This window comes from Melospiza georgiana, chromosome 1, assembly GCF_028018845.1.
Source record: "Melospiza georgiana isolate bMelGeo1 chromosome 1, bMelGeo1.pri, whole genome shotgun sequence".
In the NCBI taxonomy this organism is placed as follows: Eukaryota; Metazoa; Chordata; class Aves; order Passeriformes; family Passerellidae; genus Melospiza; species Melospiza georgiana.
The window spans coordinates 21671842-21695755 of NC_080430.1; the positions used below are offsets into that span (position 1 = coordinate 21671842).

General features: G+C 37.4%; 1 protein-coding gene across 1 annotated transcript in view; it reads left to right on the plus strand.

Moving 5' to 3' along the window:
* Positions 1–1929: 1929 nt before the first annotated feature.
* The window catches only part of MINDY3 (MINDY lysine 48 deubiquitinase 3), a 46170-nt gene continuing 24185 nt past the window's right edge, over positions 1930–23914 (plus strand). Inside the window, exons 1-10 of the mRNA XM_058028523.1 lie at positions 1930–2068; positions 8647–8726; positions 9822–9879; positions 10315–10488; positions 14063–14114; positions 15991–16105; positions 16520–16593; positions 17053–17132; positions 22130–22200; positions 22742–22822. Of these exons, the coding sequence (XP_057884506.1) occupies positions 1972–2068; positions 8647–8726; positions 9822–9879; positions 10315–10488; positions 14063–14114; positions 15991–16105; positions 16520–16593; positions 17053–17132; positions 22130–22200; positions 22742–22822 (882 nt within the window). The 5' untranslated portion in view covers positions 1930–1971. The remainder of the gene's footprint in view (positions 2069–8646; positions 8727–9821; positions 9880–10314; positions 10489–14062; positions 14115–15990; positions 16106–16519; positions 16594–17052; positions 17133–22129; positions 22201–22741; positions 22823–23914) is intronic.

The following is a 23914-nucleotide window of genomic DNA, read 5'->3' on the forward strand; positions in this document are numbered from 1 at the left end:
GCTGCACAGCAGTGGCCATCACCCCATGGCAGGTTCAGCATCATTGTTTTACAGCGCCTTCTGCCCTCTCTCTACTGAATTGTTTTTCAGGTTGCACCCTGAGCAACCATGACAATACAACTTTTTTTCCCAACGACAAGCCCAGGAATGTGAAAAGCTGGCCTAAAACTTGCACTTCTTTCCTCTGCCTTGCAAAGCCTTCCTATCAATGGATACAGTCTGAAATTTGTTGAGCTGACTTAGACTTGCACCATGGCACAGTTTTGATGATTCATTTTCTGAAAAACTTCACATGTATATACAACAACATACTTTAAAATAAATGTACTTGGGTATTTTCCTCCTGCTCATGGGATGTTTACAATTTCAAGTCTGGTATACCTTGTATTAAACTCAAAGTACTACAAAAAAATTTTGCTTTTTACTGCACTATTGATCTGAAAGACACAAAACCTAGCAACATAATGGCCTTTGTTAAAGTATGTACAGAACTCAATTTTGTTGTCATGATGCCTTTAATTCTAATTAGATTCTTTCTCATTGTTTGAAGTTCTTTCTTTATGCTAAAAATCAAGAAGTTTCAATTATAATTGCATTGTTTATTCACAGAATCCATTCTGATAATCAATATTGAAGGAAATTGATGAGTTGCCAGTAATTATTCAGAAAATGCTTAACTGTGCATATACTTGAAAACGTTTGAAAATCAGAAGTACAACCACCCCATCTTCTGATCAATTTGTGCTATGACATGTCAGAAAACTCAGAAACATGTTTGATATTGTGATTTTCATATTTAATTCAGAATGATTGCACATGTAAAAGCCTCAATATGCACTCAATATAAAAGCACCAAGTGTATGATGAAAGACAAGGAACTACTGGAGAGAGTCCAGTGTTGGGCCACACAAATGATAAATGGATTGAAGCATCTCTTGTACAAGGAGGGACTGCTGGAACTGGGCCTACTCAGTCTAGAGAAGAGTGAAAGGGAATTTAATCAATGCATATAAATGAGGTATAAATACCTCAAAAGTGGGTGCCAAGAGGGTGGTGCCAGGCTCTTTTCAGTGGTGCCCAGCGACAAGATGAGGAGCATTAGCCATAAACTAAAACACAAAAAGTTCCACCTTAACATGAATTAGAATTTTTTTACAATGGGGGTGGCAGAGCACTGGCACAGGCTGCCCAGGAAGGTCATGAATTCTTCCACTGAAGACATTCAAAACCCACATGGAAATGTTCCTATCACAGGCTCCAGGTGACTCTGCCTTAGAAAGGGCTTGGGGAAGTTGATGTGGAGATTGTCAAAGGGGATTTTCAGATTAGATTATTAGAAAAATCTTTTTCACCATTACGGTGCTCAGGCATTGGAATAGATTGCCCAGGGCGGTGGTGGAATCAGCATGCCCTTAGCGTTTAACAGGGGTGTGGGTCTGGCGCTTGGTGATGTGGTTTAGGGGTGACAGGGGCACTGCGGGTGATGGCTGGACTTGATCTCGTAAAGGTCTCTTCCAACGCCGACGATTCTATGATTCTCTAATTCTATCTCCAGAGCTCCCTTCCAACCCTACCGATACAGCAATTGTTTAAGAAAGTGGGCACAACACAGCAGCTCCATTTCGGCTGCACACCGCAGGAAGGATTCCAAGTGCGAACAACAACAGTTTCATCTCGGGAACGCTCCAGTCGCAAGGCTGCTGCCTGCAGCAGCAGTAGCTCCATCCCGGATTTGTCACAGCATTGCCCAGCCCCACACGCCCGCGGGCCCGCGGAAGCACCAGGGCCTGCTGGGGAAGCGGAAGGGCCGCCCCGCCCCGCCTCGCCTCGCCCCGCCCGGCCCGGCCCGGCCCGGCCCGGCCCGGCCCCGCCCCGCCCGCGCGGCCCCGCCCCCGCCTCGCCTGCGCAGGGGCCGCCGGAGCCGCCGGAGCCGCCGCGCCCTCCCGGCGCCGGGGCCGCCGTCGCCCCGCCATGTCCGAGGCGGGCCAGGAGCTCGTCCACCTGGTGTGGGGCAAGAAGGCCGGGCCCCGCGGGCTGGCCGACACCATCTTCTGCCGCTGGGCGCAAGGTACCTGCGTGCGCCGTGCCCCGCCGCCCTTCCCGCCCCGCTGCCCGCCGGGCTCACCGCAGCCCCGGCCGCCCCCCGCGCTGGGGCCCGGCTGCCTGAGGGGCGCCGTGCCCTGGGCGCTGCTCCTGTGCCTGTGCCCGCGCTGGCCCACGCGGGAAAATGATGCAGCAGCTTCCCTTGCTAAATCATTATTTTGGTTTTTTGCAGCATAATCGTCCTTATCCTCACATCTCCACAGGAACTTAGAATTGTGTAGGAAAGGATCTGAATTTATTAAATATAACAACAGCGTCTCCTGTCGTGATTTTGCATAGCTCGTGGAAACGAACATAAGTTGTGCTGTGGTTTTGGTTTTTTTGTGAATATATGAGTCACAAATAGCAGAAGCGGGGCCAAACTTGGGACAGAGACCCACAGATTTGTTTTTTGAATTGGTTATTTGGCCGTGGAAGCAGGTGCATGCCAGTACTAGGACATGCCAGAGATAAAGCACCGGTAACGCTGGAATATGTGGTATTTTTAAAGGTGTTTTTTTGGTGTTTAGGTTGTACAGCCAATGCAGGGTTTCTGCTTGATGGAAGCTTGTTGGTGATCCTTAAAAGTGCAATTGCAATGCTTACCTGTAAGAATTATATGCAAGGATTCAGTGTGTGTACCTGTCCTGGCTGAAAGAAGGGAATAGTAGCCTTCTCTATAACTTTCTGGGGACTTTGAGGAATTCTAGTAATGATTCATGTTCATGATAAAACTGTTGATTCCTGGACAAAATTCGTAAGCGATAGTGGAATTTATAGATTAAAAAATGTGTCCAGGTCTCAGGTTAAGGTTGCTTGAAACTTAGTTTCTTAGTGTTCTCTGTTTGTTTTTATTTTTTTAGCAAGGGTGTTGTCATTTACATAGTTTCAGTAGATTTGGGAGCTGCGTAGCTGCTCCCCACTGCTGGACACAGTGTATTACCAGGCTCATATTTTTTTCCCTATCTTTATCTGTCTTCAGATAAGTCAGTGATAAACATTAGGGAAAAAAGCCAAATTCTGATCTAGAATTTAAGCAGGCACAGCAAAGCCATTGCTTCTCCTAACAAAATTGCTTACTGAAATGTCATGACTTTCTGAAATATCTGTTAAGTTTTGGTAATGTTGCGGTTTCAGTACAAGGTGTGTACAAAGTCAGAAAAGAAGAATTGGTGTTAGAAAGTTTAATTATTTCTTTCACTGGTAATGTTGGATTGCCACAATTGAAGTTTTTAAGATAGTTTGTGTGACAAATTTCAGCAGTTTCAAAATTTACTGAAATGTGTGTTATAATGCATTGTGCCTGTGGTGGACCGAGAGTTTAATGGAAAAGGTCTCTGGAGTTCTTGGTGGCTTCTGCAATGGAGCTATTTCCAGTCTGTCTGTAGGGTAAGTCCTGTGACTGGAATGTGTAGTGCATCTGTCCCCTTCTCTATATCCCTCTCAGTATAATCAATTTTGTGTAGCAAAACCCCGTGACATTAAGTTAGACTGTTTGGAGGTCTTGTGCTGAGAATCAAAACAGCCAATTCCAGTTCACTTACCTTCTGTAGCTGCATAATACTTTCACCCAGCTTTCAGTTTCTGTTTTGTTGATAAAGTTCTGCAGCATTTACTTGCTGCAAAGGAGGCCCATCAACACTGACTCATCAAGATTTAAAAGAAAAAAAACTACAAACAAATATATGAAGCTTTATTGTTTCCAAAGACTTTAAAGTTTAAAAGATAGATCCTGTTCCACACAAAAAGTGCTGAAAGCATCAAACAACTAATTTGGTGTTGGATTTTTTGTTTTTATTTATTTTGATTGTAGTGCCAGCATGGCATTTATTTTGGATACTTGCTAAGCATCATCTGATCCTTTCTCAAACCCTTTGGAAGCTGAGAGCTATGATTTTCATTTGGAAAGAAAAGTAGGCAGCTGGGAGGGTGTTGAGGAACCTAAGACTGATAGCTGTCAGTTTTTGAGTGAAGGCAGCACATCCCAGGAATCCTGTTATGCACCAGACTCCTTGACCATCATACTCATTTGGAGATGGGCTGGTTTGCCAGCAGTGGAGAACTGACCCAGCTCATGTGGATGTGCTGCTGGAAGTTGGTGGCAGTAATTCCCTCAGGCTTCTGCATTGGCAACTTGAAGTGTATTGGTTTTATTCTGGACTTAAAGGCATGGCTGTAAAATTGTTGCGAGGGTTTTCATGTGGAGTTCTTTACAGAATTTTTGTCTTTATGATTGCAACAGAATTTGCAGTTTGAACCTTGTGGATTCCATTTACCAGAATCTTCAAAGCAGACACAGGAATGTAGTGCAAAGCTTCAGTCTGCTCTTTGGTGTTTCCTGGCATGGATGTGAGGACTTGGGAAGGAGCTGAGAAGATGACTGAACCCTAAAGGAGTATACCTATGTTATGAGTAAATTCCTCCATTGACCCAAGGGACAAATTTCATGCATAGAACTGTTCTTCAGATCATCCCCCAGGCATGAGACATCATGGCTATCCAGTATAAGTGTCTGGCAGGCTTGCACAGAGCATCCTTTCTGAATTACATAAGCTGTGTTCTCACTGGTCTTCAGAAAGAAAGATCTAGAATGGTCTTCTATACAAGAAGCATTTAACTGCAGAAGCATAGTGGGAAGTACAGTTTGTGTATTTGGCTAACATACAGTGTAGAAAGGTCAATTTTGTCTGAATTCTTTTCTAGCTTCCTGTGGCCCAGTTTAGTGGCAGCCTACCAGGTAGTTTGTATACATTCCTCAGTCCCTTACAGGACTTCCTATCTCTTTATTCACAACCCATTCAGTGGAGTTTTGTTGTGGTATTGCTGTAGTAAATTCTTCTTTGTTTATGTGGGCAGAAAAATGTTTTTTGTTTGTTGAGGGTTTTTCTCCCCACATAAAATTTCAGAAGTTTCATTTTACTGCAAAGATACACTTGCAAAACCCAAAGCCACAAACAAAATATGTATCATTCTATTCCCAGTGCTAAAGAAAGCGTGCAACATTAAGATGTGTTGTAAACCTCATGTTTGGGTGATAATGTGTTATTCCAGTGTTTCTGTCAGGCTGTTCTTGTATCCCTAAAGAGAAAAAGAAATGCACTTCCATGATGAGAGGTGGCTGAAGTCACTTGGTTTGTTCAGCTTGGAGGAGAGGAGACTGAGAGGAAACTTATTGTGGCCTTCAACATGCACACAAGGGGAACTGAAGGGACAGGTACTATCTCTTCACTGTTGTGACCAGTGACAGGACTTGAGAAAACAGTGTGCAGTTGATTCAGAGGAGGTTTAGGTTGGGTGTCAGGAAAAGGTTTCAATAACCAGAGGGTGGCTGAGCCCTGGAAGGGGCTCCGCAGGTCAGTGCTCACAGCAGCAAGCCTGACAGAGTTAAGGAGCCTTTGGGCAGCACTGCCAGGCACACGGTGTGACTCTTGGGGTGACATGTGCAGGAACAGGAGTTGGACTTGATGATCCTTGTGGTTCCCTTCCAACTCAACATATGCTGTGATTCTAGGACAAAAAGTGGATAGTGCAGTGTCTTTACAGGTAGATTGGATCAGCAAGGGTTTTTCTGACCTGGTTACTGTTGCATGCTCTTTGCTAATTCCCTTGTCTCTTTCATTTAGGTAAAACTGGGTTTTGTACAGAGTGAAAATACTGAAGAGACACAGCATCCTTTGTGAAATGATAGTTATATCTATGGTGTCTTGGGTGGAAAAAAAGATTTTTTAGAAATAGGCTGGTAATAAAAAGATACAGGAAAGTGGTGGAGTAGTCATGGTAGAAGAATGGATGGGTTTTGTAGTACTTTGGACCATGATGTGGCATATTAGATGAAGGTCAGGAGTGGTTAAGTAAGTCATAGACTAATTTTGGTAAACTGTACATAGAAGAGAATTAGATACAACAAAGAAATATGGACCTTCATAAATGCCAAATGGGGAAATAAGGAGAGTAAAACTTTGTGTTGTGTGATTGTGGTGGACAAAGGATATAAAGACAGATTTCTCAGTGTCATTACTCAAAATATTGGGCGATGCACTGGCTACCAACAGGAGTCTAGTTCCACTTCATCTCTCTGCCACACTGCCTCAAAAGGTTAAAGCAGCAGAGCAGTAGTAATGTTGAAAAAATTGGGTCAATGCAGCCTTTAATAGGGTTTTAAATGACATGGAAGATATATGGTAATGGCATTATTTTATGTTTCTTGCAGGGAAATGATGCTAATTATACTAATGGATGAAAGCAGACAGATAATTTTAAAAAATATTTTGGCTGCATTACATCTTTTTTCTTTTTGAAATTTTATCTTGAGTGAAAAGAGCTGTATGATAGATATGAAAATTTGAGAGAAAGCAGAAGTTACTCTGGATTGGAGATGCTCATCTTGGTACCTTAAAGGGTGGCCAGGCCATTCTTACAAATCATAAGGAAGAGTGTAGGGTTGATGAGTGCTTGCAGATTGCCCAAAATGTGACTGTTGTGGAGGGTTAAAAAGGTGAGTGGGTGTGGTTTCAGGCTGAGGTTGAACCCAGCTGGAGTTTGAAATTCTGATTTCTGAAATTTTACCTGAGCTGACTTCCAATTCTGTAGAACTTTTTTAAAAGAGCAAGACCATACTGACTGAAGCTCATTTTTTTGCTTAACAGCTTTTAGAATCTTAGTATTTATTAAGCATTAAGCAGCATTTAAGTAATAAGAAGTGTTTCCTTGGGTGTTTATGTGTTTTGCCTGTGGTTGTATTCTGTGAAATTCTGTGTGATACCGACTTTACATTGTCTGTCTCAGATTTGTATTCATTCTGGTGGGTCACTTGATGTTCTTTATTTTTAGGAGGCAGTTTTGAAAAACAGGGCAGGGTTAAGCTGAGACAGTTCATGCCTTCTATAAGAAGCCTGAAGAATGTGAAGCAAATTCAAGATTTCTTAAGTGTGGTTTAGTGGCACCACACCCAAGTATGTTGTTTTTCTGCAGAAATAAATCATTAAAACAACTAAAAAAGCTCTCTTGTTGAAGAGTGCTTAGATAGCATGCAGTAATGCTTCAAAGCAGAGGAGGACTCACCTTTTAATATTCTAAGCCTGCACAAACCAATTCAGAAAGTTGAAAGGACTGATGATATTTCTTGGTAGGGCATGTTAACAGGGCAGTCAAATGGCATCACTGCAAGCTTTGCTCCAAGTAGGAATTAATGGAGCTTCATTGCTACATCAGGTGATGCCAGATCTAAGTATGTAGGCTTGACATAGGCCCCTAGGTGTTGGAAATAAAATACATCTTTGTAATGCACATGTGATTAAAAATAACCTGGTCCCTTTGATCAGATGCAGCAGAATCCCCATGGCTACCCTGATCCTTTTTAAAACAAACAATTCACACTGTTGTGGAACATCTACTATTCTGTGATGAAGTATGGCATACAAAATATGCAGTTGTTCTCTCTCTTACTGCTTGACAGGATGTACTTGCCATGCTGTACTGTGGGGGGGATGCATTTCCTCAGTTCAAATTCACATCCAGAGCTTAGAATGCTTTGTAATGGCAGCATGTAATCCTGCAGAATTGGGAAGAGGAGAAGTTGTGGGGAAGTAGCATTGAACTTCCTTTCTGCTGAGACTGACACTGTCAGTCCATGACAAGATGCATGTGTGTCCCCTTTCTGCCTGCCCCCACTTGCTGACTGCAGTTGCATGGTTTCTAGATTGCAGTGAACTCGAATGACTTTGGCACAATCTTATCATTCCTTAAAAGGATAATGCAAAACACCTCTTGCTCTAAATTGCCGTGTGTCAGCTTCATCAAGGTAATTGCATGTGCATTTATCAATGAGTAATGAAAGATATGAATCACCTCTCTTAAAGACAAGTTTAAGGGCAAGGTGGTAGTGAAACAATTTTGCTCTAATTGCTCCAGTATTTGCTTTATTATCTGACTTTAAGATAATTCTGAAATACAAATTATTAATACAAAGCATTAAAGCTGGAGGAGGAAAATTGGTGATGTTGCATCTCAGTAAAGGGAGTGTATCTTCTGTAAAAGAACACCATTAAGAGGTCTGATTCAGGGGTTGCAAGTGAATATTTGAACTGCTCAGCATATTTCACTCTTAATAGGATGTGCTGATAGGTCAAAAATGAGATCAGTGGGAGGCATACTGTGCCATTCATCAGGAATAGAAGTGTATTATATATGTTCAGTGAAGGTTCCAAGATATAGTTTCATTACATATGTAGACAAAATAATACACAAATTTCAATTTATTGATAAGAAATAAACTATAATAAAATAAAAACCATGGTTTAAGTTAGAAATTCTTTTGTTTAAAACCTCAGCTGGCGGACCTTTGTGGTCATGATTTAATTGCAGATATAAATAATTAATGTCTCTCCTTTCAGCTGTACTTGTGACTTTTTTGCTTCAGATAGTTTAACCATATGCAGTTACATTATCAAGGAAACAAAAACCCAATTTTGAAAGGTGAATAAATCAGGTGTCATTTCTGTTAGGGAAGGAGTATACATACTTGTTTATATATTTCATTAAATAAAATCTTTTTTCATTTGACAGGATTTGTTTTTAGTGACTCTGAATCAACTGCATTAGAACAATTTGAAGGTGGCCCTTGTGCAGTGATAGCACCTGTACAGGTAAGATGCCTTTACTGGTTTAAAATCAGTGAGCCCAAAATTTGTTCTTTATATATTTGGAACTAAAATAAATATGAAAAATAAGTTGCAGATCAGTTGTATTTTGATTTCATAATTAAAGTATGAAGGAGGCAAAATTTCTGTAAAAAGGCAGGGATGAGCATGGGCTGATTTTGAACTATAATTTTGCAGAAGGACATTTGTTTGAGGAAATGTAGCAGGCTGATCCAAGCAGAAGTAACTTCAAAATCAGGAATGCATTGTAAAGGGGAGGAGAAAAAGATCAGATACAAATATAATCCTAATCCTGTCACATCTCTTGAATTCCCTGCCTTTAAGGGTAATGTCTGTGTCACAGTGTCTGCTTTTTTTGTAATTCTATATTAGAAATACTTGAAGTGGTTGATTTTCCCATCTAACAATGTTTGCTTAAAAAAAAAATCTGTTAAAAAATATCTGTAGTGGGAGAACAAGGTGAGCATGTCAGGAAAGCAGTGAAAGTTGAACCAGCTGTTTCTGAGGTGCTACAAATACCTGAAATGGCAAGACTCTGCTTCATGAAATTTCTTCTTTCATTGTTCCTTCTCTGTAACTCAGAGCTTTTTTTTTTTTTTTTTAATTGTATTACATTAGCATTGATGGTAAAACAAAGCAGGGATATGGAGGTGCACAGGATTGCTTTAACCTGATCTGGAGGTTATTATTTGCAATGGGTAAAAGAGGTGGGCTTGTTAACTACTAAAGGGATTTGTGTTAGTGACTAGAGATGTCTTGTACTACTGACCAGTTATACTGGAAAATATTTGTGCCTCCATTCCTGTGAGTCAGGAGGTGTCTGTGCCAATATGCACTTTGTCTATTTGAAGTGTACTTGAGGTTCAAACCCAGTGGTGTTGGATGTAGTTATGAGGCCACCTTTGTAGCTGGTTTGATGGGGAAAAGTCAGTAAATAGGGCAGGCTCAGAGTCTTGTTCTGAATGGTAAGCAGCTTGAAACTCTTTTAAAAACATGCAAAAATGCTTTGGTGCTTGTGACAAAATGCAAAAGGCAATGTTGTCTTGTATTTTAATAATATTTCATTCTTTGGTAACAAAGGCATTCCTTTTGAAGAGGCTTTTTACCAGTGAAAAGTCTACTTGGAGAGACTGTCCAGGTACTGAGACCCTTTTTTATCCCCCCTCATTATTCTTCATTTTATTTATTTGTAAAGCATGTATTAGTTAAAAACCTTAAAATATTTCACACTTTGTTGTTTGTTTGTGTTCCTCCATATTTTATGTATGCTACGTGCTTCAGAACTCCTATTTGTGAGGTCTATGCTGGTGCTTAATACTTCTGTGTTTTAAAAATATTTAATTGAAATTTGTTATTAAGAAAGGGAATGAGTTACAAATTCTATAAAACTACATTTTTCCAAAGACAGCCTTATAATCTTTGATCCAGTGTAGTCAAAGAGCAATTAACATTAGTAATTAATGAGATAAAAGTAATAATTATTTAGGTAGCATTAATGTATAAAAAATACTAGTAGGTTATATATGGCACTTGTTCTCAGCAATCAGACTCATGTAGGTTTCTGATCTTTCAGAAGAGGAGCAGAAGAACCTTCTCTGCCATACATTATGTGATATTTTGGAAATGGCTTGCTCTGATAATTCTGAGTCATACTGTCTGGCAACATGGATAAGAGGAAAAACAACTGAAGAAACTGCTAGTATTTCTGAAAGTCCTGCAGAATCTAGTCATCAAGAGGAGCAACCTTGTAAGATGTATTTCTATGCTAAATTACCCATCTTTTAGTGAAGTATTACATGGTTTTAAGGACCACTGCTATTTTATTAATTCACAGATTGTGGGTTTGCCTTTGTGATTCCATAAGCAAAAGACAAGATTTTTGTCTGTTGTAATTAGAGGCGTTCATCCTTTTTGTTGAAAGCAATGTGGTGTCTGATCACTGCAGTTCTAACATACATGTTTCTTTAGAATTTCAGCAATTTCCATAATCTTCAGTTTTATTTTGTAATTTACTGGGACCTGATACATCTTTAATTTTGAAACATCTACATGCTTCTTAACACTGGAAGAATACTTGTCACTTGTTGCTTTAGAAGAATTTTGTAGAAAATTCTCCAATGCTCTATTGATTCTAAATTATTCTGGATCCTCTGTTATGGAGAAGTAGCCTTTTTCCATTTGTCTGTGCAGTACCAAACAATTTAAATCACCTTCTGGTAAATTACCTAAATTTTTTTGTAGTTTGGAATTTTTCAGTTACCTGCTTTTTGCAAATGTCTTCACTCCTTCATGAGTTACTGACATCAAGGGTCCAGGAGACATCATCTGTTGCACTAGGATGAGGCATCCAGTCATATCTAACTACTGCAGAGTCAGTGACATGGAGAGTTTGTCTGTGCACATATGATCAGAGAGTTGTATTTATTAATCTTTAAACAGGAAAGATCTAATGTGTTAAAAGATAAGCTGCTTTTTCTTTGTTTTTGTTCACAATTTGTGCCTTAAGAAGTATGAAAATCCCTTCACATGAGAACATATTGCTTATAGAGGTGCTATCTTTTGATGGAAGAAATTGAGCTTTTTGTGTGTTACTCATCAGGATAAACTTGGATTTCAAGTTTTGGCATACTTTGTGGCATACCTACAAAGTAGGAATTGTACAAATAGATTTATTGTGCACAGCTAGTTATAGCAATTTGTGGTGCTGGAGCTCTTTATGAGTTGTCTTCATCTGCTTCTAGCAAGTGCTCCCTGTGCTTTAGAAGGCTCAAGCAATAATAATTAAAATGATATTTAATTGGAAAAACAGATGGTCAGTGCACAAGAGCTCCAAGGTGAGCATTTCTTAAAGTAATAAAAAATATTATACAGAAGGTTTTATCTGCAACTTTTCTATTTTATCCTTTGCAAGATAAGGCAGTTGCAAGTCTGAAATTCTGGGGGTTTTTTTCTTTTTTGTTAGCTGTCTCTGAAGCTCTTGCCAGTGATAGGAAGTTTGTTTTCTACATAAAGTGAAGCAGAGACTAGTTATCTATAGGATCTTACTGTCCTGGTTTTTAATGTATTGCTTGATTCCAAAGAACTTTTAACTGTAGTTGATGTTCAACAGTGTTTTTAAACACACACTCAAGTTAATAATTACTCTCAACACTGACACTTATGAACTAATCCATTCTATTACATAACTACATTTTTCATGTTTCTGTGCAAATCTTCAAGTTCTGCCTGACTTGTCCTTAATAACATGGAATGTGCTCAAGGAAGACCAGGATACATTTCCCATGTACAGCCTGCTTATGTCATGGGCCATGTTGGTCTCTTTCATTGTTTCTATTCTAAATTCTCTGCTACACACTGAATGCACCTCTCCTCTGTAGAGCATTTTGCCTTCTATGTGTGATGCTGTATTCCTACCAATTTAAGATATGTTAGGTTAGAGCTTTTTTCCCTTCCTCTGTCCTGCTATTTACCTGTAAACCATCTTCTTAACCTGGTTAAGGGTGGGACAAAGATGATGAGGAGAGGATATTATGAGTAATGCAAAGTTGTGTAACTCCTAGTGCAAAGGAATACATTTATTTCTTGCTTGGCTGGTGTACTCAATAAAAATAGAAATTGGCATTGTCATAGTTGATTGGAGTTAAGGGATGAGTTGGGTGAGCAGGGACTATTACAGACAGTTCCATATGGCAGGCTGTTTGAGAATTGGATATGGGATATGTTTATAATAAAGCCATGAAATATGCTTAGACACAGCATGATAGAGTATCATTTTAAAGAATTTCTAAACAATTGTATTTCTCATACATCTCATGTTCTCTTGCTGTTTGTTCTGTTTCGTTCCACTAAGCCTTGTCTTTATTTAGCATTGTTTGGGTTATGTATAGCTCTACTTCTCTTTAGAATTTCTACTTATTTCCCTTTATTTCAAATAGTAATTATCTTAGCATTTTACTCTGTTCTTTAGTAACAGAATGAAACTGCCTGTCATCCTGCTCTGTGAACAAAAGGTGGATTCGAGCACACTTACTGAATGCAATAGCATTTTTCATCTGCTTTTGTGGTGTATAGCAGTCACTTGTTGGCCATGTGTTGGCTTTAGTAGTGCAAGTTCCCAGGTTCAAAGATTGCTTTATATGAGTTAGTCCCTCTAACCTTGTGCTTACAAAAACATGTGTTCTTCAAGCAAGGTTAGTTTTCTGCAATTTAGCATTTTCTGCAGTTTAGATTCGTTGTTTCATATTTTATAAAAATGTCTTTAAAATACATTCTTTTAAGTCCAGTTTTACTCTTGGTAATCTAAGCAATTCCTTGTAGTTATTCAAATGACACAAACTAAAATTCTTAAGACTGCTGCTGTTCTATTTCTTAAGCAGAAAATGAAAGTATTCTGTTGCTTGAGAATCAGTTGTATTTGCATGTAGGGCAAATTAAGTACATCTTTCAAAATACAATCAGAATAGGCATAAAATGCCTTTTGGGGAATTCTGGTGTGGAAAATTGATCAGTGGTACTAGCCCTAATGGCTTCACATCTGAACTGAGTTGTATGCAGCCACATTCTGTAGCTCAGTGATCAGGCATTGTTTCAATACTCAGCATCAAGTGGTATCTATCAGAAAGCAGATCTGTTTTGTGTATTGCTCTACTAGCAGAAAGATAAAGAAAAGTAAAGGTATAAAGCCTGTGTTGAACTTGGGAAGACACTAATGCTGTATTTTTTTATGTCCTGGATGCACACTAATTTGAAAGGCTGTTTATCAATTATTGAAAGAAAACAACAAGAACTTACTTAAAAACAGATTATGTAACACTGTTTAGAATAATTCTACTTTTTTGTTTGTAATAAATAAGCATTAAAGGGAAAAAAATAACTAAATTTCAGTAACAGAAGTGTCTATTCAAAGAAAAAAATACAGCTACCTACACTGATAAAATGATCCAAATAATCATGCTTGCTTTTCTAGGAAATAGTACATCTTGTTGACCTGCAAAATTATATCTATAGTATGCATATGCCTGGTGACTTTGTAACAGCCACATTTTGTACAAAATCAACAGCTCAGTATATGACAAATATTTCCAGCATGCCAGTGGCTTTGTGCTTTTAATAAATTGATTAGTCCAAATAGAAATGTTCTCACTAATTTGTATGGTGGAATCTTAATGTTGCAGTAAATTAGTTTATACTAATCAGTTAAATTTAAAAGTCAGGAGAGGATTAAAAATTTAATTAGAGCTTGAAAGTATTCTAGCTTGCTGTGTGTATCTTGTGTCATTTTTTTGCCATGTGTAGTGCTGAAAAGTGTCTCTTGTGTATAGCTGCCTTGGCTGTCGAAGAGCTTGGCTTTGAGCGATTTCATGCATTAATTCAGTAAGTAATATGTTGGAACATTTAAAATGCAATATTTTGAAGTTACACTAATACTCACAGGCCTGAAAGGGGTATGCTGAGGAGCTTTTTGTGTGTTACTCATCAGGATAAACTTGGATTTCAAGTTTTGGTTTGGGGGGTTTTGTGTTTTTTCTTTCATTTTATGTGGTATATTTTAAATGGACATTTAAATGGAACATTTTAAGTGGAATATCATTTTGAGCATAAGTATTAGGCTTTAAAATAAAACTGGAGCAATGTAATGTGATAAATTGGCTAGATAGTTTATGCATTTCAAGTTTATAAACATAGGGTTCTGGGGATCTAATCAAGATTACTATTTAAGTTAAAGATGTTATTCCTCAATAATTATATAATGTCATCAGTACTTTTTCCTGATTTGAGATGTCATAAGAAGTATTTTTTTTTAAATGTTTCATACTTTAAACATAGTTCTTTTTTTGGGGTCTAAACCCAGAGCTCACAGTTCTAGTGAGTTTATATTTAAAGGTAACTGCCTTTTATTTTCATAGCGAACAGTTGGGTGAATATTATGCAAATCAATCCCCAAAGAGTAGATAAGGAGCAGCAGAATTCCAAAAAACACCTGAGATGGAAAATGTGGCTAATTAGAACTGAAATAACCACAGCTCATTTTACCAGTAGTAATTATAGTTTATTTTTTAAACCCATTGTCATATAAGGAAATAAGAAAAAGGAAAATATAAAATTTGTATAACCTTAGCTGATCAAAACACTAATTTCTTGCCCTTCCTCCTCCCCTCCTGCTCAGCCTTTCAGTCTTTGGACTTGTGGTACCAAATTAAATTTTTTCTGTCATTCTCCTTGGAATCAGTGCTCTGGCATTTGCCTTTAGACATCAGGTGGATTTCAGAACTGGCTTTACCTTGCATACCTTGTATGCCATGTGTACTCTACTGATGAAGAAAGGATGTTTAGAAATCAAGTATTAGCCAGAGTAAACCCATCTGTGGATGTATTTTTGTAGATCTTTGTTTCTTTTTTAAACAAAGCTTACTAAAAGTGTGCGAGAAATCAGAAAAAAAATAATGTACTGTTTGTGTAAGCTAAGCAAAGACTATGATCTAGTTTGAATTATTCAAACTAATGTTTGTGTTCTGAAATGTAATATTTAGCTCTAACTACCCAAGGAATTGCAAGTGTGTTGTTTCACTGGGATATTGGTGAATTTTTTCCTTTCCTCAGTTTTTATTTCAGTTTTTTTCCTTTTTAAACATATGATCACATGGTGTTACCTTATCATCCAGGCAGTCACCATATTATGCAATAAGATAATATCCCAAATGTCAGTGTACCACTGTTCAATGTTTTGAACTATTTACGTTTTCCAGAGCTAGTATCTAACAAAGTCAAATTCTTATGGGAAATGAAATAATTGCTTCAAAATCCTGGAAGATAGTCTCACCTGGTTAAGTAGAAGGTTTTTCTCCATTGTTTCTGGGCTGAATGTTGTTCAGAACCCTACATAGTGCCAGTGTTTTTTGGTGACATACAGTCTATTTTCAATTTCAGTAACATTGCTTTATAGAATTACAGTGGTGGTGCAAGCCACTCAGGCTTTTCACACATATTTGTAACTTCATGCTTAATGTTTGCATATAAAAATGGCTCATTTTTGCGTTTTGCTCCAGAATTATTTCTCATCTGCAGATGGCAGTTACTGTAACTCCAGAGGAGCTGCTGTGTCATTCTGTGTATAACACCAGATCTGCTCTACTTTGACATTTTCATGTTAGGTGTTAGTAATTCTTGGTAGTGCTTTGTGACACTATTCTAATGCTTCATCTCAATACATGCTTCTTTTCTGTTGTTTGTTATTGTTTTTTGTCTTTAGCAAACGAGCATTCAAAAGCTTCCCTGAACTGAAGGCTGCAGTTTGGGATCAATATTCAGCATGGACAAACAGATTTGGAGTATTGCTCTTTCTGTATTCTGTAATACTGACAAAGGTTTGTGGGTTGCTTGATGTATTTTTTGGGTGGGTTTTATTTCTTTCTTAAGAGAAAGTTTGATCATGTAACCCTTTTTCTGTAAAAGGTGAACAAGTAAACTGATGAACTAAGTCAAGTCCAGATAAATTGTTGCAGTACAGGTCCAGCCTAAAAATTTGAAAGGCTCAGTCCTTTGGGTTTTTTGGGTTTTGGTTTGTCTTTTTCTCTTTTGATCTGGGAGACTTGGACTTACAGATTTTGAAAACATCCTTCCTTGCAAGATGTTTGAAAATATCTTCCTTTGAAAAGAAAGCAGCCTTTATCAGTTCATGTAAAAACATCAGCCTCCCAGTGTTTCACTGTTGCATTCTGTTGTATAAATGTTGCAGCTCATTCCTTAAGATGGCAAAAATGTTTATAATTTTTCTACAGGGTATAGAAAACATAAAAAATGAAATTGAAGATGCAACTGAGCCATTGATAGATCCTGTTTATGGTCATGGAAGGTAAGCTGCAAAAAAAGTTTGCTACCACTTAAAATAGATTTTTGAGCTAATTTTTTTGTCTTATGTAACTGATCATTCTTTTAGGAAGTTACTGACATTGAAAGAGAGACTCAATTGTAACTTAAAAATAACTAAAAGCAACACTGAAAAGTGTGTTTATTTCCCTTCTAACTCCTTTTAGTACATCAGTTCTGAGGAAATGCTTCTGTTCTCGTTGAATTTTCAGATGGAAAATTTTCAAATTCAGGACTGCATTTCAAGTTCATGTTTGAAAGAGTGTAAATGATAACTAGGGTTCCTGAATTAAAATACATACTTGTTAGTGGAAAAGAGTTGCAAAATGTCTGCTTGGGTAATTCAATAATTTTTCAATTTGTTACAGATAACCACATTTTTTGAAATAAATTTCATGTCCCTTTTAATATCTTACATCTTACATAATTTCTTTCTGTTGTGTAGCCAAAGTTTGATTAATCTGCTGTTGACTGGACATGCTGTTTCTAACGTGTGGGATGGAGACAGAGAATGTTCAGGAATGAGTAAGTTGGTTCTAGTTTATGCTTGTTATTTTTTACATAATCTGAGATGCTGACCTATAGATTGGGAATACATTCCATTTCTGTTTTGATAGTCTCCTTGTTTACTGCCCTTTGAATTAAGTAGACTTCAGATGGAAGTAAAACATACTTGCACAAAATTGCTGATGTGAATATCAGTGAATACAGGATTGTCAGCTACAAGTTGAATGTAGATGTTACATGGATGATGGAAGGGAGTGCAGTCTCTGCAGTTTGGGAAGTTTGAAGACAAGGCCACTGTTCAAAACAGCCACACCAAACTGGAGAAATGGACTGACAGTAATGTCCTGAGGTGCAGCCAAGTCCTCCTTCCAGGATGGAATAAACCTGTGGAAGAGCACAGGGCAGCACTGGCTGGCAGAGAAGCAGCCTGGCAGGAAAGGACCTGAGTCCCTTGTGGGCAGTGAGCTGCACTCACTCCCTGGTGTGTCCTCCTGGCCAAGCAGGGCTGTGCAGGAGGGTGGCCAGCAGCTGAAGAGAAATGGTGGTTCTTTCCCTCTCTCTGGCACTTGTGGGACCAACTCTGGGGTGGGGTGTCCAGTTTTGGTCTCCCCAGTGCAGGAAAAACATTGACATAGTGGAGTGATTCAGTGGAGGCTCATGATTAGAGAGCTTTTGTGGTTTTTGGGTTTCATTTTGCAAATAGAGATTATATGAAAACAGGAACAGTTTGACTTGTTCACATCTCCTCTTTAACTGCTGCAAAGTCTGTCTCTGGTTCATAAGCATGTTTCTTACCATGATTTTCCATCATCTAAGTCGGCACAGAAAATACTTACTTGAAATGAGGTTCAGGACAGATCCATGCAAGACCTGAATCAAAATGTTCTGGTTTGATGATGAACAAGTAATATAATCTCCCTTGAGACATCTTAGACTTGCTCTTGGTTATGATTTCATGCAGCCTGTGCTTTCAGACTTACAGAAGGTCATTTGGATATTCTAACGTTTCTCTATTTGACATTGTTATTATTTATCCTCCCTATTTCTAATAGAAATTTGTTTCAATTAGCCTTCTGGCTTTTATCTGTATGTTTTCTTCAGTATTTTTAATTTTCCCTTTTTGATTATGATAGATCTTTCTGGATTTTTAGATTATGATCGATCAATCTGAATTTTCTAGGAGCTTTCCTTTACATTAGGCTAAGTTGCTGTTCTGCAATTTAATATATTAGTTTTGAAAATTGTGAGTTCATTCCCTCATTTGCCTTTCAGATTATCTTTCTGGTATGCTTTTTCTTAGTTATCCAGATTGGAATTTTTTTCTTTTCTGAAAATGCTGAACTTGCTTTGGACACAGTATAAGTCAGCATTTAGGTTCTCAGTCAGTTCTGCCCCAAAAACCTAGAGTGAGAGCTCCCATAGATCTGTCTTTTTGTGGAGAGCGGAGGAATAGAAAATGATCTTTAGTACTTCTGAAGATTCTGGTGTTATGTGTCCTGTTAGTTTTTCTGAGCAGTCCAGTAATTGGACTTTTTGTTGGGAGCCCTCCATTTTCTTGAAGCTATTGGATAATTACAGCCAGAACCTGCTTATGCACAGTCCTAAGTCTATAAACATATTTGTTACCAAGTGATTTGTTATAGTCTATCAAAAAGAAAGATAAAGAGCAGCTGGTACTGTTCACAGCTTCTTAGGCTAGGCTGAATTTTGGATACATTGTCACATTTCCTTTATTTAGAAATCCTTTTTGTCATCTTTTCTTCTTTGAGCATTTCTCTTGGATTTTGTTTCTCTTTGTGTGTAAAACCTTCAGCTTCTTTCACGTCGACGCTTATGAGCTTTTCACGTAGAAGGGCTGAAGGTATCAAAATAACAATGACTGAATACTGTTTTAATCAGAAGTTATCTGAAGTCACTTTACCTCTTTTTCAACTATTTAGATAAGCAGTTTTTAATTAATAAATAATTAAAATTATTTATAAGCCATTGTAAAGGTACTGCCAGTAATTTTAGCAGTGACAAAAGAACAGACTGGGTTGCAAACTTGAGGAATCACCATCTCTTTGCAGATTATTCTCAGAGCACTTGCATATTTTCCAAACAGGGTAGGAGTTATGAACTGGAATTGTTCTTGGCCAGTGGTGGTAAAAATGCCAGTGATATCTCTTCTTTGACTATCTACATGTTCTCCTTTAAACCTTTCTTCTTATCCTGATCTCTTCTGTTGCCACAGCTGTCCACGGTGGGAAGATACGGGGAGGTAGTTGGTATTTTTTATTGCTTTTTTAGGGCCGTTGTTCCTCCATGCACTGTAGCAGTTCCCTATGAATGCAGCCGGGGCTGGAACTGCTTTTCCCGGGAGGTGCCAGGGATTTGTGGGGTTGGTGTGGCCGCTGGGTGGCGCTGTGCTGATGCGGATGGAAACAAATGGGTTCAGAAATTTAGTCCTTTTCAAAAGTGCTTTTCCAAGCGAGAGAAACTAACTTTGTGACAAGAGGCATAAATATTCATTTTCTTAGTTGATCTTTGGTGTTATCAGATGTCTTCCAGTCATCTTCTCTCTTTGTGGGGTGAGGATATTCACAGAATAAACTTTGATTTAGTTCAGCTAATCTCCTTTTGTTTCTTTGTAAATCAACTGAGAGTAGTTTTTGCTTTTGTGTCTCTCCTCTCTGTTGGCTCATTCTGAAGGAGGCATAGGTAGGTCAGTGACTACAAGCTGAAGTTAACCTAGGAGCTTCCTGCACAGATACACAGTCTTTGGAGCTTGACTACTAAAAACTCAGAATATTCACAGTGTGGCTATTGTTCTATCCAGAATCACAGCACTCTCTAGTTATCAGTGAGAGTTCTCATATAGTTATCTTTCAGGGGAACAAACTACTTAAGCATTGAATTCTTTTTAATAAATAAATAATTATTTATTTAATAAATTTATTTTTTTAATACATTTATTTATTCAAAATAATAAATTATTTTGAATAAATAAATTTCCAAATAGTAAGTATTATTTACATGTGACTTAGTTGTTCTGTGCCCAGGTATTGGCACGTACATCTGAAGCCCCTGTTTAGCAGACTGGACTTCTCATTGATTTTTGTTACTGGTTTTTAAGAAATATATGTGATGCATAAAATTACTTCTCTAATGTACTGTTGCTTACTTCTGCCACTCATTTCCTTCATTGCATGTATAAATGTGCTATTTCTGTATTTTAGCTGTTCCCTGGTTTGCAGGATTCTTCACTAGTTTTTTTAATTGGGCTATAGCTCTCTTTCCCCCAGCTCAAAGAAAGGATGAATTGTCTCAGCATATGGCAATTTATAGCCACTCAGCTATTTGCCAGGAGATAATGAGGTTTTGCAAAGGATAATCTATGCACTCTGAATATTTTAATTCCAAGCAAGTTTGAAGGTAATCTGTAAAAGCGCAGCTTTCAGATCAAAGAATTCTACACTGCAAAGATCATTTTAATATGTATAGCTCACACTGTAAGGAAGGAGTTGTACTTCCAGACACAAAGGTAGTGAATCAGCTTATGTTTGTAAGTTTTTTGGGTTTTGATTTTCAGAGTTGTATATATGGAGAGTTTTGCTTAATAGTAGAGGGAAAAATGAAACCATTACTATAACAACTGTTCTGCACTGTTGCAAAATACAGTGAGGTAAACTTGAAGATGGTGAAGGGAATATAACAAGCCTGGTGCTGCTGCAGAGTTCACTTCTGCAAATCCAGGAATCTTTTAAATTCAGAATGGCTTCTTTCACTTGCTATGGTCCTGAGGCTTTGGCCCATTGGTAAAGATGTCAGTTTTGTGCTGTTGTACACAGATGACTTGTTTTATACAACAAGAGTCCTGTTATCATTATACTGCAAGGATTCCATATTGCAGAGTTTCATACCGCCTCGATGTTTCTTGTAGGCAGTTCCTCTAAGCATTGACTCTTCCTGGTCCTTGCAGTAACCATCTGAGTCCTGATGCCACCAATCCACTCTTTCATACCACTTGTTCTTATTTGCTACAGGTGTGGCCTGTTAACATTAGACCTGTTCCTAATCTTTAGTTATTGGTTCAGCTGCAACTCTTTCGGGGATAAGATTACATTCTATACCACCTTCTGTATCTGTATTTGGTTGAGGCTTAGTGTTTTAGAGGGAACTTTCAAATATGGAAATCAATGTTCAACAAAATAAAGGAAATCCAGATATTCTTAAATTGATCATAGTGTATGCTTCCAGTATGTGCTGCTCTAGTTAGACAGTGTTTGGGCATCCAGCAGAGCTGCTCTAAGCAGACAGTACTTGGAGCTCCTTAGAAGATGTATATGAAAGCCCAGAGCTTCTTCCAAATCTGTATAATTAGGTTTGAAGCTTGAATTTTGAAGTACTTTCTCTTTATTTATATTAGAGGACCTCAAGTAAGGCTCTGTAAGTGCTCTTCCAGTCAGTAGTACATAAATATTTCAGCTATTTCTGGCAGCTGTTTGTGTTTGAGAGCTTTAAATGGAAGTCAGTATTGAAAATTAAATTAGTTTTTCTACTTAAAAAATTGTTATTTCAAAAATTGTGTTTTATTATTCAGAATGTGAAATGCTTAAGATAAATATGACCAAGGAACTTTAAGAAAAAAGAGGGAGAGAGGAAAAGGCATTCATTTATGCATGTATATGGGATTTTCTTTTCTTGAAAATAGCTATTCTTCTTAGATTTTTCTAAGAATAATTGTGATGTAAATTGTAAATATTCCCCTCCTACAAAGTCCAACAAGTTTTTAAAAGAGACTATCAACAGGAACCTCTTAAAACCTTGAGTCTGGATCTTATTTTATAGAGAGATCTTATTTATAGAGATCTTGTTTTGTAGAGAGACAAATTACCATTTTTGACTATATTTTGATGATTTGCTGTTGTTTCTAAATTGTTATTATTTGACCAATTTTGAAAGTGAGGAAAAAATGGCTTAAAACAGAATTTGCAGATTTTTCTTGAATAGATTTTGTGTTTTCTTTTGAACAGAACTTCTTGGCATACACAAACAGGCAACAGTAGGCTTTTTGACATTGATGGAATCACTGAGATATTGTAAGGTAAGCTGTTTTCTACATAACTTAATTTTTCTTTCATTAAGGTGTTGTGGGCTTTTTTAACAGTATTACTGAAAGCTTTACTGTGTACTATTAGAAATCTTAAAGAACTTCCAAATAATGTTGAAATTCATATATTGAGACATATATTAAGACAAATATATGATAAAATGCTTTCTTCATAGTCTATATTAAATTCCTTTAGCTTTACGCAGAGTTAAAGAAAATAATGTAGTTGGCAGAATATTGGTGTATTGACTGCAACTGGCTGTCCTTTAATTTATTAAATAAATGTAGATTCTAAATTAATTAATCCAAAGCCAGTTAATAAATCAAGTGGACTTCTACCTTTCATTAGTATCCGATTATAGTATTGTTAAGTATAGTACTTGTCTGCAAGCTAAACACATCATTTTATTAAACATTTTGTATCAGTGGAGTACTAATGGTTCTGAAAACTAACTAAATTTTCATTAATTTAGTCACTAACTACATGACATTTCTGGGTTTGCTTTGTATTTCTGATTTTGCTGTACCTTTTTAGGTTGGCTCCTATTTGAAATCTCCAAAATTTCCCATTTGGATACTTGGCAGTGAAACACACCTCACAGTCTTCTTTGCCAAGGTATGTTAGATGTGGTTTTGGTAACCTCAGGCAGATAAACATCATTTAAATTCAAAGTACAGATCTTGCTACAAGGTGACTTTTATGTGGCTTTGATGTAAAAACATAGTGACTAAAACTGTTAATTAAGCCTTTCCTTGGAGGCAGAGTTGTTCCCATACTTAAGCAATATTTCATAACTTGCAGTGTGAAGTCTTCCGGTTTTAGTTTAATTTATTGGGCTGGGGGTAGTTTATGCTTTGGAACACCATGCTTGGGGTAAGTACTGTCTTAAATTTCTATAGTGTAAGAGAGATTTATGTAGCAGTTTCATTTCCCTGACAGTATTTCACAACTTTTAATCTGTAGTTGGTTGTTCTAGATTTAAAATAGATATCGGGACTGTTACAATAATTCTTTATATATATTCTGTTAGATATCTACTGTAGGCTGTAAAACATAAAATGCTTTCAGGAGGACTCTCAGTTTAGAATCTTAGACCAGATTTTCCAAGGAGACAGTTTCTGTTTCTTTAGTTGAAGACTGTAAGTTGCTTACCTTAAATTTTATTTTTATAGAACACCTGTTTCTGATTAAAAATTTTATTGAAATTTTGAATGGTACCTACTAGTATTATTGGTACTTATTAGAAGTTAACTTCCCTATACCTTATATCTTAAAAAGTTAATTAAAACTTTAACTATAAATCTTGAAAATAATTACTGGAACATACAACAAAGATAAAACTGTAAATTCTGAAACAGTTGAATTTCCGTAAGTAAAACTTTTGCCTAATCTTTAGGAAGACAACACAAATGCCTAGATTTTTCTTACTAAGAAACAAACCTCCACAATATATTGAAAGTTTGTGAAGTAGTAGTTTTTAATCTTCAAAGTTAAAATTTAAAAAATCCTTGAAATTAATTAGCCAGTTTTACACATTGAAATATTTTATTTGCAAACTTTTAATCCCTGATGTCAGATAAATATTCTTTCTTCCTTACTCCATGGAAAAGTCCTTCTTCACCTTTGGATATTTGTTTTCTGCTTTACTCTCTCCCCAGTTTTTCCTAGTAAAGCTTTTTTATTTCAATTTTGAAATTTTATTCCCAG